This window comes from Lissotriton vulgaris, chromosome 6, assembly GCF_964263255.1.
Source record: "Lissotriton vulgaris chromosome 6, aLisVul1.2, whole genome shotgun sequence".
In the NCBI taxonomy this organism is placed as follows: domain Eukaryota; kingdom Metazoa; phylum Chordata; class Amphibia; order Caudata; family Salamandridae; genus Lissotriton; species Lissotriton vulgaris.
Window position 1 is genome coordinate 881,506,070 of NC_141694.1, and position 22,695 is coordinate 881,528,764.

At 48.7% G+C, this 22,695-nt stretch overlaps 1 protein-coding gene across 1 annotated transcript in view; it reads left to right on the forward strand.

The window, feature by feature from the left end:
* The window catches only part of SYNE1 (spectrin repeat containing nuclear envelope protein 1), a 2,319,318-nt gene that overhangs the window by 1,913,901 nt on the left and 382,722 nt on the right, over positions 1 to 22,695 (forward strand). Inside the window, exons 125-126 of the mRNA XM_086926873.1 lie at positions 3,736 to 3,830; positions 21,758 to 21,992. Coding sequence (XP_086782999.1) covers positions 3,736 to 3,830; positions 21,758 to 21,992 — 330 coding nt within the window. The remainder of the gene's footprint in view (positions 1 to 3,735; positions 3,831 to 21,757; positions 21,993 to 22,695) is intronic.

Consider the following 22,695-nt stretch of genomic DNA (forward strand, 5'->3'; position numbering starts at 1 on the left):
GCCCTATCTTGGACCTGCGAAACGTCAACGGTTTGCCCCGGTAGGAGAAGTTCAAGATGTTGACTTTGGCTCAGGTCTTAGTTGCACTGTACCCGGGAGACTGGATGGTAGCGTTGAACTTGCAGGACACTTATTTTCACATCCCTGTCCTGCCGGCCCACTGGCGTTACCTGCGGTTCACGGTAGGCCACGAGCACTTTCAGTTTACCGTGCTCCCCTTCGTCCTTACCAGTGCCCCACGGGTGTTCACGAAAGTGATGGCGGTGGTCGCAGCTCAACTGCGCAGGTTAGGAGTTTCAGTCTTCCCCTACCTCGAAGTCTGGTTGTTGAAGGCGGGCTCGCCCCAGACAGTCGTCAGCCACCTCCAGACTACGGCCGGCCTCCTGCACCTGCTGGGGTTCTCCATCACTGTGCCACACATGTGTCCCTCTCAGAAGCTCCTCTTCATGGACCGGTTCTAGACTCGGCGCAGTTTCGGGTTTATCCTCCCGAACAGCTGGTACAGGATATTCAGGCTCTGATTCCGATCTTTCAGCTGTTATCCTGAGTCTCTGTCAGGTTGACGCTGCGGCTTCTGGGGCTGATGGCCTCCTGCATCCTTCTGGTGCATTACGTCAGGTGGCGGATTCGGGCTCTGCAGTGGGACCTGAAGTTTCAGTGGGCCCAGCATCAGGGCAACTTGTCCGACCATGTCTTGATCTTGGAAGGCACTGCAAGACAGTTGCAGGGGTGGCTCACGGACCGCGATTGGGTCAGCGGCAGATCCCTCTCCCTACACCAACCGGAACACGTAGTTGTGACGGACGCGTCCCTCCAGGGCTGGGGTGGGCATATGGGAGAGGCGGAGATCAGAGGCCTCTAGTCTCCGGCGGAGTCCCGACTCCACATCAACCTTCTGGAGCTGCGGGCGATCCGGCTTGCACTGAAGGCATTCCTCCCCGCTGTCCGGGGGAGTGTAGTGCAGGTGTTCACGGACAACACCACCGCCATATGGTACTGCAACAAACAGGGCGGGGTGGGGTCGTGGACCCTATACCAGGAGGCTCTGCGCCTCTGGCATTGGCTGGAACATCAGGGCGTGACCCTGGTGGTTCAACACCTTGCAGGTTCCCTGAACGCCAGGACGGACGAACTCAGCCGTCAGTGCATGATGGATCACGAATGGCGAATTAACTCGGACGTGGCGCAAGGCCTCTTTCAGCAGAGGGGAGAGCCTTGGTTAGATCTATTCGCCACAGAAGAGAACATGCAATGTCAACAGTTCTGCGTGTTGGAATTTCCAAGGCGGCACTCGCTTGGAGACGCTTTTCGTCGTGAGTGGAGCTGCGGTCTGTTGTACGCCTTTCCGCCTATGCCACTTCTGCCCAGAGTGCTGAAGAAGATCAGACGCGACCAGGCCCAAGTTATCCCTGTGGCTTTTGACTGGGCACGAAGATACTGGTATCCTGAGCTACTCAGCATGTCTGTCGATCCCCCGATTCCTCTGCCTCTTCAGGAGGACCTTCTGTCGCAGCAGCAGGGGACGGTCCTCCACCCGAACCTGTCCAGTCTCCACCTCCATGCTTGGAGATTGAGCTGCAACAGTTGAGGCCATTTGACTTGCCTCCTGAAGTTTATACTGTGATTCTGGCAGCCAGGCGTCCCTCCACAAAGTCGGTATACGCCTGCAGGTGGAACAGATTTGTGGCATGGTGCACAGCAAAGGCTGTGGATCCACTCTCTGCCCCCCTTCTGAGGTTCTCCTCTTCCTTCTTTCTCTTGCCCAGCAGGGCTCTGCTCTGGGCACTATCAAGGGCTACCTTTCTGCCCTTTCCGCCTTCTTAAGGCTACCTGATCAGCCTTCTTTGTTCAAGTCCCCGATTGAAAATAGGTTCTTGAAGGGCATCACTCATATGTTCCCCCTGTTCCTTTTGTGATTGACCTACCTGATGTGCGCTCCTTTTGAGCCGCTTCATAACTGTCCTCTCCGTCTTCTTACCCTTAAGACGGCTTTCCTGGTTGCCATCACCTCTGCCAGGAGAGTGAGTGAGCTCCAGGCTCTTTCCTCCAAGCCTTCCTTTCCTTTCTGTCCATCCGGACAAGGTTGTGTTGCGTACAAGACCCTCTTTCCTGCCCAAGGTAGTCACAGCCTTCCACATCGGGCAGTCCATCACCTTGCCCACCTTCCTTCCGCCTCTGCATCCCTCTAAAGAGGAGCAGCGGCTCCACCGTCTGGACCCAAAACGTGCGCTCTCATACTATCTTGATCGCACACGCCAGTTCTGGGTGGATGACCAACTCTTTGTTGGTTACGTGGGTGCTAAGAAGGGACGGGCGGTGCACAAACGAACCATCACTCTGTGGGTCGTGTTGTGCATCAAGGCATGCTACTCTTTGGCTAAGAAGGAGCCTCCTGTTGGGCTGAGGGCCCATTCCACTCGGTCCACGGTGGCTACTACTGCCCTGGGCCGGGGAGTCCCCTTGCAGGACATCTGTCAGGCAGCTACGTGGGCCTTGCTGCACACGTTCGCAAGACACTACTGCCTGGACAGCCAAGTCCGGAGGGATGGCTTCTTTGGCCGTTCCGTCCTCCAGGACTTTCTGGTGTGTTTATTGGTTCGCAGACCCACCACCGGGGTTGGTATTGCTGGGGTATCTATTCTAAGGTAAGGAATCTAATACTAACCTGTTTCTTTCAGATGCACAAGTTACTTACCTTCGGTAACAATATATCTGTAAGAAACAGTAGTTAGTATTAGATTACTTACCGCCCCACCCATCCTCCCCGTTCTGCGAACCGATATCTAGGGTTAAGGTCTTCCCCTTTCAGGGCCCTAGTTTCATAGCACCAGTGTTTTTATCATGGCTCTGCGTTTCTGGAAAAGCTGTGTATAAGAACTGACGTCAGCTCGCTTGGGCGGTGTCTAAGTACTCCGGCGACGTTATCCCGGCGCCAACTACGCCGACGACAGACGCGAAGCCTTAGACGACGCCTACCGATGCGCTAGGGTACTGCTACGCAAAAGTTTCCGGATCCAGTCTGACGCCTGGGGATATTCTAAGGTAAGGAATCTAATACTAACTACTGTTTCCTACAGATATATCGTTACCGAAGGTAAGTAACTTGTGCTTTAGGGACCATTCCGCTAGCTGACATCTGCAATGAGGTCACCCAGTCAACCCCTCACATGTTTACCAGGTCCTACAGTGTGGACATTCTGGGCTGCGAGCATGCTATGGTTTGCCAGACAGTCTTAAGAACTCTGTTTCAAACATCTGCATCCTCCACGCTAGCCACTGCTTGTGAAAGACACTGCTTTACAGTCTATGCAGAGTAAGTGTATCTACAACCACACAAGTTACAAACAGAAAATGTTACTTAGTTTCTAAGTATCTGTCTATGGTCTGTAATGCTGTAGATCCACATGCGTCCACCCTCCTCCGCTGAAGCTTTGGCTGATTGCAGATGTCTACTTTTTTATCCTATTTTGTTACAATACGTATAATGCTCCTTGCTACCCTTGCTTGATACTCCACACACATACTCACCCGTTGTGCGAAAACATGTTCAAAGAAAAACAACATGCAAATGTACGACCCCAACATTTAATGTCAGAAGTATACAGAGCATGTGAATCTGCAGTACTACACTCTATGAAGAGATTGCAATAGCATATGTAACATTTTCCTCACAGAAAATGTAAAATTGCTTCATGTCACATTGTTCCTATTTTAAGACCTATGTTGTTTTACTAGTTGTTTCAGGCAGAGATGTTTAGCCGACAACAAATTTTGCATTCAATCATTGTTGATGGACAGCATCTCTTAGAACAAGGACAGGTGGAGGACAGGTATGGTTGCTTTTATATATTTTAAAGCTTTTTATTTTTATAAAATTCAACAACAATCAGTCAGTGTTGAAGGAAAATAAACTATGTTCATAGTCGTGTTACATGTTTTTAAATCTCTTCCAGGTTTCAAATTTACAGATTCTCTAGGATTCAAAGTCAATCTGCACTGTAGGCTCAGAAAATGTGGCCCCGTATTGCAAAGGGTTTTTTGCCCCTCACTTATAAGTAACCTTATTTTCAGGATTCCATTCCCAAACATGATTTCGATGTACATAATGTTTTGGAATAAATAGGAACTAAGCATGTAAAAAGGGACAGTGATGTCCATTATGTGCAAATTCATTGGTGTTATTCCATTGGCCAAACACAAGCAGAGGCTGCCTGTAGTTCAAAGCAATGGTCTTTGTTCTTCTTTACTAACCATGTTCCCTGTTATAGTGTCTCTTGCAAAAGAAAGTACATCAGTTAAAGAACACCAGATAAACAGCTCTGTTGGACATAGACTAAATTGAAGGCAGCTAGCCATCTATAGTAGATCTCATGTTTGTGAAATAAACATTGTAGATGTTGCCATTGTACTGCTTTATGTCCAAGTGTTTTAAGGTGCCCATAAGTTAAGGTGTTACCACATATGGGGGTTTCTTGGGCACATTTAATTTTTTTCTTCTGCCCCCTTTGTCCTTCGCAGCATGCTTATGAGTACAATACATGATATATGGTGGCCCATTTAGTCCGCAAACAGGTCAATAGATATCCTTTTCCATTTGCAACATTCATTGCTAGTCAGGCATAGTTTTTAGAAATTTTGCCATTGAAAGTCATTTTGCTCTTTTTGATTTCAGAGTATGCTAATTATATTCAATCGTTTATGTACCTGGCACTTTATATTGAGTTGCCTTTTGCACGAATATTATTGATGCTCCAAGGTCTTTCTCCGTTTTACGTCTTAAGAATTTTGAATGGCTTCCAACATTGTGTACTGATATTTTACATTGTGAGTTCTTTTAAATGTCTATTTGTACAATCTATGAAACTGTAATCTGATACAAATGTTGTCATACGTTTTATGGGTGTCTCTATCCCAAACCTCCCAGCTTTGCACGTACTGTGCATTTGGCTTGTATTTTGAAAGAATTTGATGGGACCAGGACACAAATCTTACGCACTGTATTTTGTTGATCTAACTAATGGTAATGCTAAATCAGTTTTTATTTGGGATTCTATAGTTATGGAATTTGAAAAGAGATTCATTTATTCCTTTACCAGTTTTCTGGATCAAATATTTTTTACGCCAAAAACATGCTTTTGTTTTTTCATCAAGAAATTTTTTCCATGTGGGAGAAAGATTTAATACTAGCCAGTAAGTGCTGAGATACATTTTCTTTGTTACATTCTGCTAAATGTATCTGATAGAGACTACTAGCCGCAGATTCCTTAACGTAGAATTATCCCCAGGTGTGAGACTAGATCCGGAAACTTTTTGCCCAGCATCCCTGCGCGCCGGGGGGACGGCATCATGCGGCTCCACCCAGGATGTCACCCGCGTACATGACGTCAGCGAGGTCACATAAGTCCCATCCCGGCGCGCCTACATCAGTTTTTTCCTTTTCCGCGTGCAACGCAGATCCGGTTCATGCTTCGGGCTTGTTTAGGCTTTTCCCTTCTATCCTTACTTGTGTTGTGGGAACAGTGTGCGGATGCCCTCGGGCATAAGGACTTGTTCATCTTGTGGACTCTTGATGTCGGCGACGGACCCTCAACTCATTTGCATGTCGTGCTTGGGGGAGGATCATGGCTCCACTGATTTCGAGGCGTGCCAGCGGTTGGAGCCGAAGTCGCAGCGGGAACTCCAGATGAAACTTCTCTCGGCTCTCATGTCCAAGTCGGCTTCGTCGCCTCCCTCAGCCTCTGTGTAAGGTTTTTGGAGCGGCCGTCAGCGTCGTCGTCCTCATCCCTCTCCTGTGCCGCAAGAGCATCGCTCCCCTGTGGGTAAGTGTCTCAGTTTGTCCCCGAGGGCTGGTTCCCGGCCTGTTGGGGGTGTGGGCTCTCCGAGTGTGATGCGGCCCGTGCATCGTCCCCTATCCACTGTTTCCCGGGTGAGGGGTCGTCGAGAGCCCAGATGGAGGTATATGCTGTGGCATTGCAGGCCTCGCTGGTTTTCTCCTCTTCCTCCTTTCCCTCCTGTGATGTCAGCGGATCCCTTGCGCGGTGCGAGGCCTTCCGCAGCGTAACTGGTGGCTCCAGCCCTGGCGCCGACTGGTTCGGATCCAGGCTTGGAGGATGTGGTGCTGTTGGAATGTGGCCCTTCGGGAGTCGGCCTCGGACACGGAGACATGTTCTTCTTCCTCGGCTCCTTGAGGGTGTATTTCTTCTTGGTCGAAATCTTTGCCGAAGATGTCCGGTACAGAGACACCTTGGTGTTGCATCTTGTGACGTCGAGTCTGACGGTCACAAAGCGTCTTCTTTGATCGAAACGATCAGCACGCGTCGCTGTCTTTCTCGTTGTCATACATCTGATAGAGACTACTAGCCGCAGATTCCTTAAATAGAATAGATACCCTAGCCATACTCCCGGGGAAGGAGGGTCTGCGAAAGGACCTCACCAGCCTGGGCATAACAGAGGGTCCCACAGGGGACTAGTCCAACAGACAGGCGAAGAGCCTCGTCCCCCCCCCAGGCAAGGGGGAGCCCCCACAAGCAGAACACTACCGACCCCAAGGTTACCATGGGGTGGAGCTACGTAAGGAGGCTTCAGAGGAGGACTTCTTGTTTGAGACCTTAGGGTCAATTCAGAAAACTACACATTCACTACCAATGCTTAAGGGGATGCTTAAGCACGCAGATGAGGTTTTTAAGATCCTGTAAGGGCAAGAATCATCACACCTAGGGTTGAGATGAAATATAAGCCAGCACCTACTGACCCTGAATACATCAAGGGTCCGCTGCCTTCAGACTCTCTTGTGGTTTCTAATGCTCGCAAGAGAGCTAACTCACAGACCACAGGTAAGGCCCCTCCTCCTGATAAGGAGTCCAAGTTAATTGATGCCTCTGGCAAAAGGGTAGCCTCACAAGCAGCTAATCACTGGTGCCTTCCTAATGCTCAGACTTTGCTAGCCAGATATGATAGGGCTCATTGCGATGAGCTAGAAATACGTATGCAATTTCTGCCTGATGAGCACAAATCTAAGGCAAATGATCTTATCCAGGAGGACAAACTTATCACTGATACCTCCATCAAGTTCGCATTGGATGCAGCAGACACAGCAGCGTGCGCAGTGAACACCAGCGTAGTGCTACGTAGACATGCATGGTTGAGAATTTCAGGTTTCAAACCTGAGGTACAGGCCTCCATTCTTAAACAAACTTTTGATAAGGAACACTCTTTGGTCCAGCAGTGGACACCTCACTGGAAAAAATGAAGAAGGACAATGAGGTCGCAAAGTCCATTTGGGCTTCACAGTTTCCCAGCGGGTAGGGGTTCCTTTTGGCGCTCCTTTTACAGGTGTGGCTCCAAAAATATTACCACAGAGCAACAGCAACAACAACCAATCACCCTCATCAAGAGGCTATTTTAGAGGCGGTTTTAGAGGAAACAATGGTATAGGAAGAGGCAGAGGCAACTCCACTCGCACTTCCCCCGCAAATAACGAACAGTGACTTCCTTCCGCTACCCCCGATCCTTCCACTCCTGTAGGGGGGCGTCTCTCTCAATTTCTCCCGGTCTGGAACACCATCACCTCAGACAAATGGGTTTTACAAATTATCCAATATGGTTACTGCCTGTAACTTACAAACATTCCCCCAAACATTCTTCCAAGATTATATGCAATGTCACAGGAACATCTTATCCTTCTAAAAAAAGAAGTTCTCTCTATGTTGGAGAAAGGAGCCATAGAACCAATCCCATTAAAACATCAAGGGACCAGAGTATACTATTTGTACTTCTTGATTCCTAAAAAGGACGGCTCTCTCAGGCCTATACTAGACCTCACAGGACTAAATCTATACATTCAGTTGGACCACTTTCACATGGTCACACTCCAGCAAGTTCTACCGCTCCTTCAACAAGTCAACTTTCTGTCCACTCTGAACTTAAAGGACACCTATTTCCATATCCCAATACACCCTGCTCACTGCAAAGTCCTCAGGTTTGTAGTAGTTGGCCAGCACTATCAATTCAAGGTGCTCCCATTCAGAGTAACTACCGCCCCCACGGTTTTCACCAAGTGCCTGGCAGTAGTCGCAGCTGATCTTCAAAGACAACACATTCACATCTTCCCATATTTGGATGACTGGCTCATAAAAGCCAGCTTGCAAAAAAGCTGCCTACGTCACACTCACAAAACAGTGCAGTTGCTCCTCGATCTTGGATTCACCCTAAATCTGTCCAAATCCCAGTTACATCCATCCAACACATAGGTGTATCTGGGAGCCACAATAGATACACAAAAGGCTTTGGCCTATCCCAATCCGGCCAGAATCTGCAACATGCAAACTTTACTCGGTCAGTTTCAGCCTCAACACTCATTGCCAGCTCGAGTGTTCATGCCGTTACTAGAGATGATTTAGAAAAGGGGGTGGTGATGAACAGAGTGTCTAAGTTAAACAGACCACTCTTACCCAGTCCAAAGATCAGGGCTTGATCCATCACCGTTATTTATCTCACTGCCCCATCCCAGCTCAGAACCTGGCTATATGCAAATCAGTCTGTCCCTGGCCCAGTGCATCATGGGAACAGGGCAGACTAAACTACCAAGCCAATTCTTCACCAGAAAGGAGACAAGCTACCGGGGACCGGTTTCTGGCATTTCAGCCTTCTTCGGCCCGGCTTGCTTGAATCCTGATGGAGCAGTGAGAAAGGGACTCATGTCTGAGTATACCCTGCCACACCTATAGTGGCCAAAACGATTTAGAAAAGGGGGTGGTGATGAACAGAGTGTCTGAGTTAAACAGACCACTCTTACCCAGTCCAAAGATCAGGGCTTGATCCATCACCGTTATTTATCTCACTGCCCCATCCCAGCTCAGAACCTGGCTATATGCAAATCAGTCTGTCCCTGGCCCAGTGCATCATGGGAACAGGGCAGACTAAACTACCAAGCCAATTCTTCACTAGAAAGGAGACAAGCTACCGGGGACCGGTTTCTGGCATTTCAGCCTTCTTCGGCCCGGCTTGCTTGAATCCTGATGGAGCAGTGAGAAAGGGACTCATGTCTGAGTATACCCTGCCACACCTATAGTGGCCAAAACGATTTAGAAAAGGGGGTGGTGATGAACAGAGTGTCTGAGTTAAACAGACCACTCTTACCCAGTCCAAAGATCAGGGCTTGATCCATCACCGTTATTTATCTCACTGCCCCATCCCAGCTCAGAACCTGGCTATATGCAAATCAGTCTGTCCCTGGCCCAGTGCATCATGGGAACAGGGCAGACTAAACTACCAAGCCAATTCTTCACCAGAAAGGAGACAAGCTACCGGGGACCGGTTTCTGGCATTTCAGCCTTCTTCGGCCCGGCTTGCTTGAATCCTGATGGAGCAGTGAGAAAGGGACTCATGTCTGAGTATACCCTGCCACACCTATAGTGGCCAAAACGATTTAGAAAAGGGGGTGGTGATGAACAGAGTGTCTGAGTTAAACAGACCACTCTTACCCAGTCCAAAGATCAGGGCTTGATCCATCACCGTTATTTATCTCACTGCCCCATCCCAGCTTGTTTCCTTCCCAGTGTAAGAATTGGCTTTTGTAGTTTGGTTTGCCCTGTTCCCATCATGCACTGGGACAGGAACAGACTAATTTGCATACAGCCAGGTTCTGAAACTGGGATGGTGCAGTGAGCTAAAAAACGGTGTTGGATCTAGCCCTGATCTAGCCCTGATCTCTTGACTGGGTGAGAGTATTCTGTTTAATTCAGAGACTCTGTCCCTCACCACCCCTTGTTGTAAATATTTTTGTCCACCCTAAGCGTGGAAGGGTATACTCAGATGTGAGTCCCTTGCTCATTGCACCATCAGGATTCAAGCAAGCCGGGCCGAAGAGGCTGAAATGCCAGAAACCGGTCCCCGGTAGCTTGTTTCCTTCCCAGTGTAAGAATTGGCTTTTGTAGTTTGGTTTGCCCTGTTCCCATCATGCACTGGGACAGGAACAGACTAATTTGCATACAGCCAGGTTCTGAAACTGGGATGGTGCAGTGAGCTAAAAAACGGTGTTGGATCTAGCCCTGATCTCTTGACTGGGTGAGAGTATTCTGTTTAATTCAGAGACTCTGTCCCTCACCACCTCTTGTTGTAAATATTTTTGTCCACCCTAAGCGTGGAAGGGTATACTCAGATGTGAGTCCCTTGCTCATTGCACCATCAGGATTCAAGCAAGCCGGGCCGAAGAGGCTGAAATGCCAGAAACCGGTCCCCGGTAGCTTGTTTCCTTCCCAGTGTAAGAATTGGCTTTTGTAGTTTGGTTTGCCCTGTTCCCATCATGCACTGGGACAGGAACAGACTAATTTGCATACAGCCAGGTTCTGAAACTGGGATGGTGCAGTGAGCTAAAAAACTGTGTTGGATCTAGCCCTGATCTCTTGACTGGGTGAGAGTATTCTGTTTAATTCAGAGACTCTGTCCCTCACCACCCCTTGTTGTAAATATGTTACTAGAGATGATGGCATCTTGCATTCTAATAGTCCCTTACACAAGACTAAAGATTCGTCCATTTCAGGAGTGCTTAGCATGTCAGTGGAACCAGGCTTAGGGTCTCTTATCAGACCTAGTGTTGGTGGACGACCGCACCCATCACTCTCTGCAGTGGTGGAATACACAAAACCTTTCAAAAGGGTGGTCTTTCATAGACCCAGTTCCACAGATAGTGCTAACAGCAGACACATCGCTCACTGGTTGGGGAGCTCATCTCCAGGCGCATACAATTTAGGGCATGTGGAGCCTACAGCAGAAGCAGCTTCACATACATCATCTAGAACTGCTAGCGATTTTCCTAGCGCTCAAAGCATTTCAAGTTCATCTAGTAGGCAAAGCTGTCCTCATCCATACAGACACATGACAGCAATGTGCTACATACAAAGCCAGGGGGGACACACTCTCACCAGCTGTCACAACTAGCACAGACCATCTGGAGATGGGCCACACGTCACAAAATGTTTTTCCCTGCAGAACACCTTCCAGGAGTAAACAATCAGATTGCAGATCTGCTCAGTCGTCAAAGGCAACTGATCCACAAATGGGAACTCTACCCTCAAGTTCTCCTCCCATTCTTCCAAATGTGGGGTTTTCCGGACATAGATCTGCTCAACACAAACCTAAATACAAAATTCCCAAGCTTCGCATCCAGACATCCACACCCATTGTCCAAGGGCAATGCACTATGGATGAATTGGTCGGGGATATTTGCCTTCACATTTCTGCCTCTCTCACTCATTCCATTAGTGGTTCGGAAGCTCAGACAGGCGTCCCTGACATTAACCCTCGTTGCTCACACATGGGCCCGACAACCCTGGTTCTGAGTAGTTCCTCACCAAAAACGACATCTCACTCCCAATATCATCACTCAGAGCCATGGAGAGATACGACATCTAGATCCCAGCCATCTCAACCTTGCAATCTGGCACCTGAAATCTTAGAGTTTGGCTACCTTAATCTTCTGCCAGACTGCATGAATATTATCAAAGAGGCTAGACATCCTACCACAAGGGCATGCTATGCAGCAAAGTTGAAGCGATTTGTAATATACTGCAATAACAATCAGATAGGTCCACTGGTCGCTTCAGTTCAAAACATCATTTGCTATTTACTACATCTGCAGCTTTCCAATTAAGCTTACTCTTCCATACGCTTACACCTTGCTGCAATAACTGCATATCTACAGAACAGACAACATCTGTCTCTTTTTAGAATGTCTGTCATTAAAGCATTTATGGAAGGACTTAAAAAAATGATTCCTCCAAGAATTCCACATGCTCCAGTGTGGAATCACAACATTGTCCTCACCAGGCAAATGGGTCCACCCTTTGAGAAATTGTATACATGGGAAATACAATTTCTCAATTGGAATGTCTCTTTCCTCATAGCTATATCATCTCTGAGGAGAGTGGCTGAGCTTCAGGCGCTAACCATAGAAGAACCATTCTTACAAATACACCAAAACAAAGTGGTTCTTCGGACCAACCCTATATTTCTACCAACGGTCATTTCTGTCTTTCATATCAACTAATCCGTTGATTTGTCTGTGTTCTTCCCTCAACTAGATTCTGTGGGAGAACTTACTTTACACACTTTAGATGTAAAAAGAGCAATTCTTTACTATATAGAAAGGACAAAATCTTTCAGCGAAACTAAACAACTATTTGTCGCTTTTGCTCCACCACATAAAGGCAATCCTATATCAAAAACAGGCATTGCAATGTAGCTAATCAAGTGCATTCAAATATGCTATGCAAAAGCAGAAAGAACACTACCAATTCCCCCTAGAGTGGACTCCACCCGCAAACTAGGGGCTTCAATGGCTTTCTTAGGAAATATACCGATAGATGATATCTGCAAAGCTGCAACATGGTCTACACCTCACACATTCACAAAACACTATTTTGTGGATGTGTTAGCAAAACAGCAAGCTAGTGTGGGCCAAGCAGTTTTATGTACACTATTTCACACTATTTCACACTATTTCAGACAACTGCAACTGCTACCGGCTAGCCTCTGCTTTGGAAGATTATTGCTTTATAGTCTATGCACAGAATGTGATCTACAGCTCACATGCCTCAAACGGAAAATGCTGCTTACCCAGTATGCATCTGTTCTTGGCATGTAGAGCTGTAGAGTCACATGCACCTACCCACCTCCCTGGGAACCTATACCTGTTGCAGTTACATCTTACTCAGATACATATATACATTGACATCTCTTAATACTCCTACTAACTCCATTATAACCCTCTGCTGCAAACAACCTAAATATGGATTCACACTATCACCGAAAGGAGTCACCTACCTCGTGACTTGAAAAGACTTATTCGAACAAAAACAAAGTGCAAACATCCGGACCCAACACTAGATGGCAGGCTATGCACAGCATGTGACTCTACAGCTCTACATGCCAAGAACAGATGCAAACTGGGTAAGTAGTATTTTTCATATATAGTCTTTTAAAGCTTTAAAAATAGGATTCAGGACCTGATCCATAAAGGGCCACCGCAGTGCAATGCAGAGGTCCCGCCATGAGTGGTTCTCCTGCCACGACTGCGGAGACCCTATGTGAATAGGGCCTTTGGTGTTTCGACTACTATCGTGTTGTGGCGATTTATGCAAAGGGTTGCTATAGCTATTTGCACATATTCTTGATGGGCAGATCTGAGCAGAGTGCCAATTGTTGACATGATAATAAGAATGAGTCTGAGATAAAGGGTAAAGGACAGGTCCTAGTAGATATAGCTAATATTTATTTTACTATGATTGTCTCTTTTAGCATTTAATATCCACTGGTTTATGCTCATAAATTATTGCTCTAGTGGTTGTAAGGATGGTGTGGGCGATTGAGGCATTAGTTTACAATTGGAGAAAGTTTGGGGGATTTAGTATCCCTAGCATGTGAATGTGGGAGCCATACCTTGTATATTTTATGATATTGAAGAGCTATCTGAGTGGTTGAATGACTTGAGAAGACAAATAAGGGAAATGCTCATTTTTGTCAACCGCATATGCTCATTTGGAGAATAAAGACTTGTATGGAATTGTGAATGTGGTTTAATATATAGTTAGAATATTTGGCACACTGTGATATTACCTGATAAATAAATGTATCTGAAAGAAACAGGTTAGTGTTAGATTGCTTACCTTAGAACAGAGGTCTTCAATCTGTGGGGCGGGACCCCAAGGGGGCCACGGAGTTCTGGGAAAGGGGTCGTGCATTTCCAGGCCTAACTTCTGCCTGGTATACAAAACATGTGCTAATCCTTTGCACAAAGGCTCCGTGATCATAAAAATACTTCAGCTGAAGTAAATTGAGCCTTGTGCTGTAAAACGAAGAGGCCCAGCAGACAGGTAAAAGAATTCTTCTAACAAGCCTTCTTTCCAGTGTGCCTGATTGCCTGAATGAAATACTAATGTGTGCTAGAAGTGAATCTGCAAATGTAAAGGATGCTTGGGAGGGGTTCTGGCTTTAGTTGCTCCAATCACTCCAAGCATTGTGATGGCAAAGATGAGTTTTTTTGTTTTTTTTGGCTGGTGGTTAACGACTGGGCTGTGAAGTGCATGCTTTTAATCATAACTGTATTTAGACAGGGCTTAGTACCCCTGAGGAGGAGTTGAGGGACAGTTATGCAAATAAAATGCATCACTTATGACCTGATATTACTCGAATCTACATTTTGGAAGCTCCATTTTATCCTAATAATATTTGCAGTTTGTAGCAGTCTATCTTATAACATGTGTAATGCAATTATAAAATATGGACTTACACATTCACAGAGCTTTCTGTCACAGGTTGTGACCTTATAGCACTAAAATTACAATATTCTCCACTACGCTGACCAAATTTGATTCTGTGGCTGTCTGGTTACACACAGACCTCTACAATGCATTAAATAAAAGAAGTTTCATAATGTACTATATAGTGCATTTCCCACTGAGTAACAACTTTTAAATTTATTTTTTATTTAGGCTACCTATTATTTTATATGTAGCTACCTGATGGTGAAAGACCCAGAAACGAACAAAATATTTTGGGGCTGATTTATGAGAGGCTTGAGCCGCCGATGCGTAACATTTTTTTAAGCTTTGGCGTCACAAGAGTCTCAATTATATCTATGAGGTGAGGCAAAGTCACCTTTTGTGGCTTTGCATGGCATGGATATGGAGTAATGCAAGTTAAAGCAAATCACTGTGTTGCCTTACTCTATGTCAAGTAGGCGTTCCATGGGCATTGCAGTGTGTGTTCCCATGCAACACCCATGGATTGTGACGCTGCCCTAGATTTGAAAACCATGTAAACCTGGGACAGCACCAAAACCTACTCCTCCCCATAGCAGGCGAAACAAGGAGAAATGTTTTCATTTCTCCTCGGGTTTTTTTACTCTTTCCATGTGTGCTTCAGCGGCACACATAGAAAGAGGAAACCCCCTCTATAGGATTGTTTTTGTGCAGGAAGGTACCCCCTCCTGCACAAAAGCAATCCTGCCTATGCTGGCGCTAAGCAGCAATTTGTGCACCAACACAGAGGGAAAGGACAGGAATGCACCATATTTAATAAATAAGCACCATATTTAATAAATAAGGTGTATTCCCGCCCTTTCATATTGGCGCAGGGCAGCGCAGCAAGAAGACTTGCGGTGCTGCCCTACATGAATGCCTCATAAATGAGGCACCTTGATTTTAGGCACGCCTTTGGCTCACTAACCTTTGGTTTGCTAAACATTGTTCAATTTATTTCCCCCAATGTAAAAATGATGTGCTGTAGGAATTAGGAGCGAGGAAGTCGACAGACAAGGGATTAGGTATAGTTAAATAAAGAAAAAATACCTATTCCGTCATGTGTCTGCTTCCCCCCCGCTGCACCCTGCCCCATTTCACCACGCTTACCTGAGCCGGCCACCGCTGGATAGTTGGCAATGATGAGGAGGACCAAGATCTATACATTTTTTTCTGGAGGGGGTCCTTACGCCTAATAATTTTAACAGGGGGGGTCTCGGCATCAAAAAGTTTGAAGACCTCTGCCTTAGAAAATCCCCAGGCGTCATGCTGGATCCGAAAAGTTCTAGTCAGCAGTACCCTTGCGCGTCGGTAGGCGTCGTCTGCAGCTCCGCATTTGTCGTCTGCGTCGTGATCGCCGGTATGACGTCTTCAGAGTACTTAGACGCCGCCCTCGCGCGCTGACGTCAGTTCTTCTTTTTTTCACGACAGCTTACGCAGATCCGGGAAGAGCAGTACTCTTAGTCATTTTTTTACTACCTTTTTGATCTATTTTGGATCTCTTTTTCTAGTCGACTTCGACTCCTGGTGCCAAAGGGATGCCTGGCTTCAAGCTGTGCGATGCGTGTTATGGCCTGATGTCGATGACCGATCCCCACCATCGGTGTCTCTACTGCCTCAGGGCCGACCACGACGACAAGTCGTGCCCTGACTGCCGGGCCTTGACTTCGAAAGCTAGGCGGGAGCGGTCCTGCAAGCTACTCGAGATCCGGCAGTCGGCTCCGCATCGCTCGAGGTCCCGATCGGGGAGGAGGTCGAGGGACCTGTCGCGGAGCCGCATTCATCACTCCTCGAGTCATCACCAGCACTCGTCGGGCTCCAAGTCCTCCAGTAAGTCGAGACACTCAAAGAAGAAGTCGAAGAGGCGACATCACTCTTCAGACACCGCTCGCGTGACGCGGCTGAGGGTTTGGGCGACACCGCCCGTGCGGCTCCGCCGGAGCCGCAGGCACCGCCTCCAGGCCCATACCCTCCTGTCCCTGACCTGCGAGCGACACCGGAGGAGATTCGTGATTTCCTCATTGCCATGAGGACTCACTTCCCTCCGTTGAGGCCTGCCAGCGTGCCTTCGGGCCCCGCAGCCCCAGCTTAGGGCCTAGGCGGGCCGGTGGCTCCGGCCCCGGCACCATGGAGTGCTTCGGCCCCAGCGCTGTCATCGACTTCGTTGACCTTACGACCCCTCTGCTGGCACCGACCCCCATGGTGTCGCTCCCCGCGCCGACCTCGGACGACGTCGCCCCAGTTTCAGTCCGGTGTCGGAACAGCGCCGGTCGGCGCCATCTCAGGCGTCGATGGGTGAGGCCTTCACCTACCACCCGGCTACGTCATTCCAGCCTGTTTACCAGGACACGGATGAAGGGGAGGACTGGGAAGGGTCTGAGGACCCTCTTACACAACAGTGCTAGTTGAGCCAGGACTGGGCAGACAAGCTACGGGAGGCCAGTGGTCTGGACACTTCGCCTGACACTGGATTCATCTCTCCTCCCTCTGTGGCTACGGAGGAGGTTGCCACTTATTGTGTGGTGTTGCGCAGGGCAGCCAAGGCTTTGGCTCTTGGGCTCCCTGCTGCGGCCGTGAGGACTAATCTCCTCACGGAGGTGCTTCAGCCGCCAGTAAGCTCCTCGGGCCTCTACTGCCATTCAATGAGGCCCTCACGGACGTTCTGTTGGGCACCGGGTCCAAGCCCTCCACAGTGCCCCCTGTGGATCGGAACGTGGCCAGATGCCACTGCCTGGCTGCGGGTGACCCTAGCTTTCTGTCCGTGCACCCCACCCCGAGAGCCTGGTGATCAAGGCTTCTACGCCCCAGACCGCATTCCCAACCGCTCCCCCGGATCGGGAATCCAAAAGGTTTGTTCAGTTTGGGAAGAAACTGTTCTCCTCATTGAGTATGGGGTTGTGGTCTATCAACACCGCTTCCCTTTTGGGCCGTTATACCCACTCTTTGTGGGACACTGTTGCGGACGTGCTTCCCCAAGCCCTTGCGGAGGGGCGGGATGCGGCGCTTTATTCCATCAGGTGTGGACTGGATACCACGGGCTCGCTGGGAAGGGCGATTTCCACGACGGTGGTGGTACGTCGCCACGCCTGGCTGAGGTCCGCCAATTTCTCTGGCGAGGTACAGGCCACGCTCATGTACATGCCCTTCCATGGCCGTCGCCTCTTTGGCAGCAAATCAGACAGGGTGCTTGAGCGTTTCAAGGACTCCAGGGCTACGGCCAAGTCCTTGGGCCTGTCGAGCCATCGCCAGCAAACTTCTGCTTTTTGCCCCTTTCGTGGCCAAGGAAGGGGCACCCCCACTCGTCCTGCGAGCCACAGGCCGCAGAACCAGCCTCAACGTGGCCGCGGATGTGGTAACCGCCATGGCAGTGCCGGGGGACAACGGCAAGGTCAGTCCACATCCGCTCCTGCAGCCTCTTCCTCAAAGCCTTCCTAGTCCGAACTTTCAGGCCCATTCGACGCCAGTGAGAGGCAGGGTCCGCTATCACCTCCTCCACTGGCGCTCCATCACGTCAGACAGGTGGGTGCTGCAAATCGTCCGAAGGGGCTTCTCCCTCCCCTTCGAGGCGACTCCTCCAGCCATGCCACTGCATGTCGGGGGATCACTTGCAACTTCTGCAGGAGGAAGTTATGGCCCTCTTGGCCAAGGGGGCCATCGAGCGCGTTCCTGGGCCAGAAGTAGGACGTGGATGCTTCTCCCACTACTTTCTGTTACCCAAGAAAGGCAAAGGAGGCCTACGCCCTATCTTGGATCTCCGGAGCGTCAACGGTTTCCTCCGGAAGGAGAAGTTCAAGATGCTGACTTTAGCTCAGGTCCTAGCTGCCCTAGACCCTGGAGACTGGATGGAAGCGTTGGACTTGCAGGATGCATATTTCCACATCCCTGTCCTGCCGGCCCACCGGCGCTACCTGCGGTTCACAGTAGGCCACGAGCCCTTTCAGTTTACGGTGCTCCTCTTCGGCCTTACAAGCGCCCCTCGGGTGTTTATGAAAGTGATGGCGATTGTCACAGCTCATCTGCGCAGATCAGGGGTTCCAGTCTTCCCCTATCTCGATGACTGGTTGTTGAAGGCGGGCTCGCCCTAAACAGTTGTTTCCCACCTCCAGACTACGGCCGACCTCCTGCACTCACTGGGGTTCTCCATCAACGTGCCGAAGTCACACCTGTGCCCCTCTCAGAAGCTTCTTTTCATCGGAGCGGTTCTGGACTCTGCGCAGTTTCGGGTTTATCCCTCCGAACAGCGGGTTCAGGATATGCAGGCTCTGATTCTGATCTTTCAGCCTTTATCCTGAGTCTCAGTCAGGTTGACGCTGAGGCTCCTGGGGCTGATGGCCTCCTGCATCCTTCTGGTGCATCACGCCAGGTGGCGGATGCTGGCTCTGCAGTGGGACCTGAAGTTTCAGTGGGCACAGCATCAGGGCAACCTGTCCGACCATGTCCTGATCTCGGAGGGCACTGCGAGTCAGTTGCAGTGGTGGCTTACGAACTGCGATTGGGTCAGCAGCAGATCCCTCTCCCTACCCCAACCAGAGCACGTAGTAGTGACAGATGTGTCCCTCCTGGGATGGGGGGGCCACATGGGAGAGGAGGAGATCAGAGGCCTCTGGTCTCCGGCGGAGTCCCGGCTCAATATCAACCTTCTGGAGTTGCCGGCGATCCCTCTTGCACTGAAGGCATTCCTTCCTTCTGTCCCGGGAAGTGTAGTGCAGGTGTTCACGGACAACACCACTGTCATGTGGTACTGCAACAAACAAGGCGGGTGGGGTTGTGGACCTTTTGTCAGGAGGCTCTGCACCTCTGGACATGGCTGGAACACGAGGGCGTCACCCTGGTGGTTCAACACCTGACAAGTTCCCTGAACCCCAGGGCGGACGAACTCAGCCTCCAGTGCATGATGGATCACGAATGGCGTCTTAACTCAGAAGTGCTGCAAGGTCTCTTTCGGCAGTGGGGAGAGCCTTGGTTAGATGAATTCGCCACCGAAGAGAACGCGCAATGTCATCAGTTCTGCGCATTGGAATTTCCAAGGCGGCACTCGCTCTGAGACGCTTTTCATCGCGAGTGGAGCTGCAGTCTGTTGAATGCCTTTCCGCCTATACCACTTCTGCCCAGAGTGCTGAAGAAGATCAGGCGAGATAGGGCCCAAGTCATTCTTGTGGCTCCGGACTGGGCACGAAGATACTGGTATCCCGAGATACTCAGCATGTCAGTCGATCCCCCGATTCGTCTGCCTCTTCAGGAGGACCGTCTGTCACAGCAGCAGGGGATGGTCCTCCACCCGCACCTGTTCAGTCTCCACCTACATGCGTGGCGATTGAGCGGCGACAGTTGAGGCCATTTGATTTGGCTCCTGAAGTCCGTGATGTGATTTTGGCAGCCAGGCGTCCCTCCACAAAATCGGTATACGCCTGCAGGTGGAACAGATTTGTGGCATGGTGCACAATAAAGGCTGTAGATCCACTCTGTGCCCCCCTTTCAGGGGTTCTCCTTTTTTGTTCTTTCTCTTGCCCAGCAGGGCTCTGCTCTGAGCACTATCAAGTGCTACTCTCGGCCCATATCAGCCTTCTTGAGGCTTCCTGATCAGCCTTCTCTTTTCAAGTCCCCTGTTGCAAATAGATTCTTGAAAGGCATCACAAACGTTTCCTCCTGTTCCTTTTGTGATGCCTCAGTGGGACTTGAACCTTGTACTGACTTATCTGATGTGCGCTCCCTTTGAGCCACTTCATAACTGTCCTCTATGTCTTCTGACTCTAAAAACTGCATTGCAGGTTGCCATCACCTCTGCCAGGAGAGTAAGTGAGCTCCTGGCGCTATCTTCTAAACCTCCATTCCTCTCTGTCCATACGGACAAGGTTGTTCTGAGGACTCGTCCTTCTTTCCTGCCCAAGGTGGTTATAGCCTTTCATATCGGGCAGTCCATCACCTTGCCCACCTTCTTTCCGTCTCTGCATCCCTCGAAAGAGGAAGAGAGGCTTCACTGTCTCGACCCAAAATGTGTGCTCTCCTTCTATCTAGACCGCACACGCCAGTTCCGGGTGGACGACCAGCTCTTTGTTGGTTACGTGAGCTCTAAGAAGGGACGGGCGGTGCACAAGCGGACCATCTCTCGTGGGTCGTTTTGTGTATCAAGATCTGTTATTCCTTGGCGAAAAAGGAGCCTCCTTTGGGGCTGCACACCCATTCCACTCGGGCCACGGCTACTACTGCCCTGGGTTGGGGAGTCTCCTTGCAGGACATCTGTCAGGCAGCTACGTGGGCCTCGCTTCACACGTTTGCTAGGCATTACTGCCTGGACACCCAAGTTCGGAGAGATGGCTTTTTTGGCCGTTCCTTTCTCCAGGACTTTCTGGTGTTATCTTGGTTTGCAGACCCACCACCGGGGTTGGTATTGTTAGGGTATCTATTCTAAGGTAAGGAATCTAACACTAACCTGTTTCATTCAGATGCACAAGTTACTTACCTTCAGTAACAATATATCTGTAAGAAACAGTAGTTAGTGTTAGATTCCTTACTGCCCCACCCATCCTCCCCGTTCTGCGAACCGATATCTAGGGTTAAGGTATCTCCCTTTGAGGGCCCTACTTTCATGGCACCAGTGTCGGTTTCTATCATTGCTCTGCGTTCCTGGCGTGGAAAGCTATGTACAGAACTGACGTCAGCGCGTGAGGACGGCGTCTAACTACTCCAACAACGTCATCCCGGCGATCACGACGCCGACGACAGACGCGGGGCCACAGACGACGCCTACCGACGTGCAAGGGTACTGCGGACAAAAACTTTCCGGATCCAGTCTGACACCTGAGGATATTCTAAGGTAAGGAATCTAACACTAACTACTGTTTCTTACAGATATATCGTTACCGAAGGTGAGTAACTTGTTCGTTTAGTACCCCATACCCAAAATGTGCACTGCCATATTGAAGATGGTCCAGACTATAAGTCGGTTTGAGAAATAAAATCCGGATTGGCTCTGTACGAATCTGTGTCAATCACCATTGCTTTCTGACCTAGATTGAACTGAGAGACAGTTAACCTTTTACACTGCAGCAAAGTCAAGCCTCTGCAAGAACAGCAATACCCAAGGAAATATTGATTGCTGGGTTCGTCTACTTCAAGCACAATGCCCCATATATGCATTATTTCTATGATTTAGGGAAAGTATTAAAAGATTTGACCTTACTTTTCAGCCAAAATAGAATTGTGTGGTTGTTTCAACCCACACAATTACATAATCATTTGCAAATTGCTGCTGGCTTTCAGTGCTTAACAGAAGTTTAATATCAGCATATTTTAAACTACAAATTCCAGAAAAGTAAGAATTGTGTGATGATAATGCGTTCCTTCAACCATCTCTCTTTCTTGAACACCTTTTTTTCCTTGATGCAAGTGCAGTTTAATGATCAAGATGGTAGTTAATTACATTTTGTGGAGCAGTCGTTGATTTTTGTTCATTGCCATAGGGATGAGTTCAATATGAAATTAGCCCTGCTCAGCAACCAGTGGCAGGGGGTTATCCGCAGGGCCCAGCAGAGACGTGGCATCATTGACAGCCAGATCCACCAATGGCAGCGTTACAGGGAGATGGCAGAAAAGCTCCGCAAATGGCTGGTAGAAGTGACCTTCCAACCTGTCAGTGGTCTTGGCAATGTGCCCATCCCATTGCAGCATGCCAGGACCTTACTGGATGAAGTTCAGGTACCGAAGATCCATCATGTAGTAAAATGTAGATTTTGTACTTTTAGGATTGTTTGTACCTTGTCCAACTACTGTAGAGAAATAGAACAATGAACATGACGGCTCTTCTCACATCTTGTTATAGTTCACTTCGGATCCAGGTTCTTTGGCTGTAAACTGTACTGCAGAAAGATGTTGTTAATCAAATAAACAGTCCTCTAGGACTAACTAAGTAGGTACCACATCACAAATAGCTGGGTCCACACACAGAAGTGTACTTGCCCCAAACATTTTAATTTCTTGTTTAAAAAAAATCTAGTTGCGCTTTACACATCCGTCAATATTTAATGGGCCCCACAGCTTCTATTCTAATGAGGAAGAGTCTAATTATGAACCCTCCCATGTGTGTATATAAAAAAAACAAATGCAGGTCCTATGCTGAAGAGGTGTGTCTCACATGTGTTGAGAAATAAGTACAAAAAATTTGATTAGGAAGTGCCTCACGTAAGCAACCACCATGTAGCGATTGGCAGGTTCATGCCAATTTGCTTACTCTCTCATCATCAGCACTTTCCTGAAAAGGAACAAAACCAAAGCCTGTAGGTGAAAAAGGAATGTGTGTGTACCCTAAACATTTTTTAAGGGCCCATCTAAACATATATGTTCCTTATAGATTTGCATCTGAAGAGGAGGAGAATCTTACTCATCAACAAATTAGAAATGA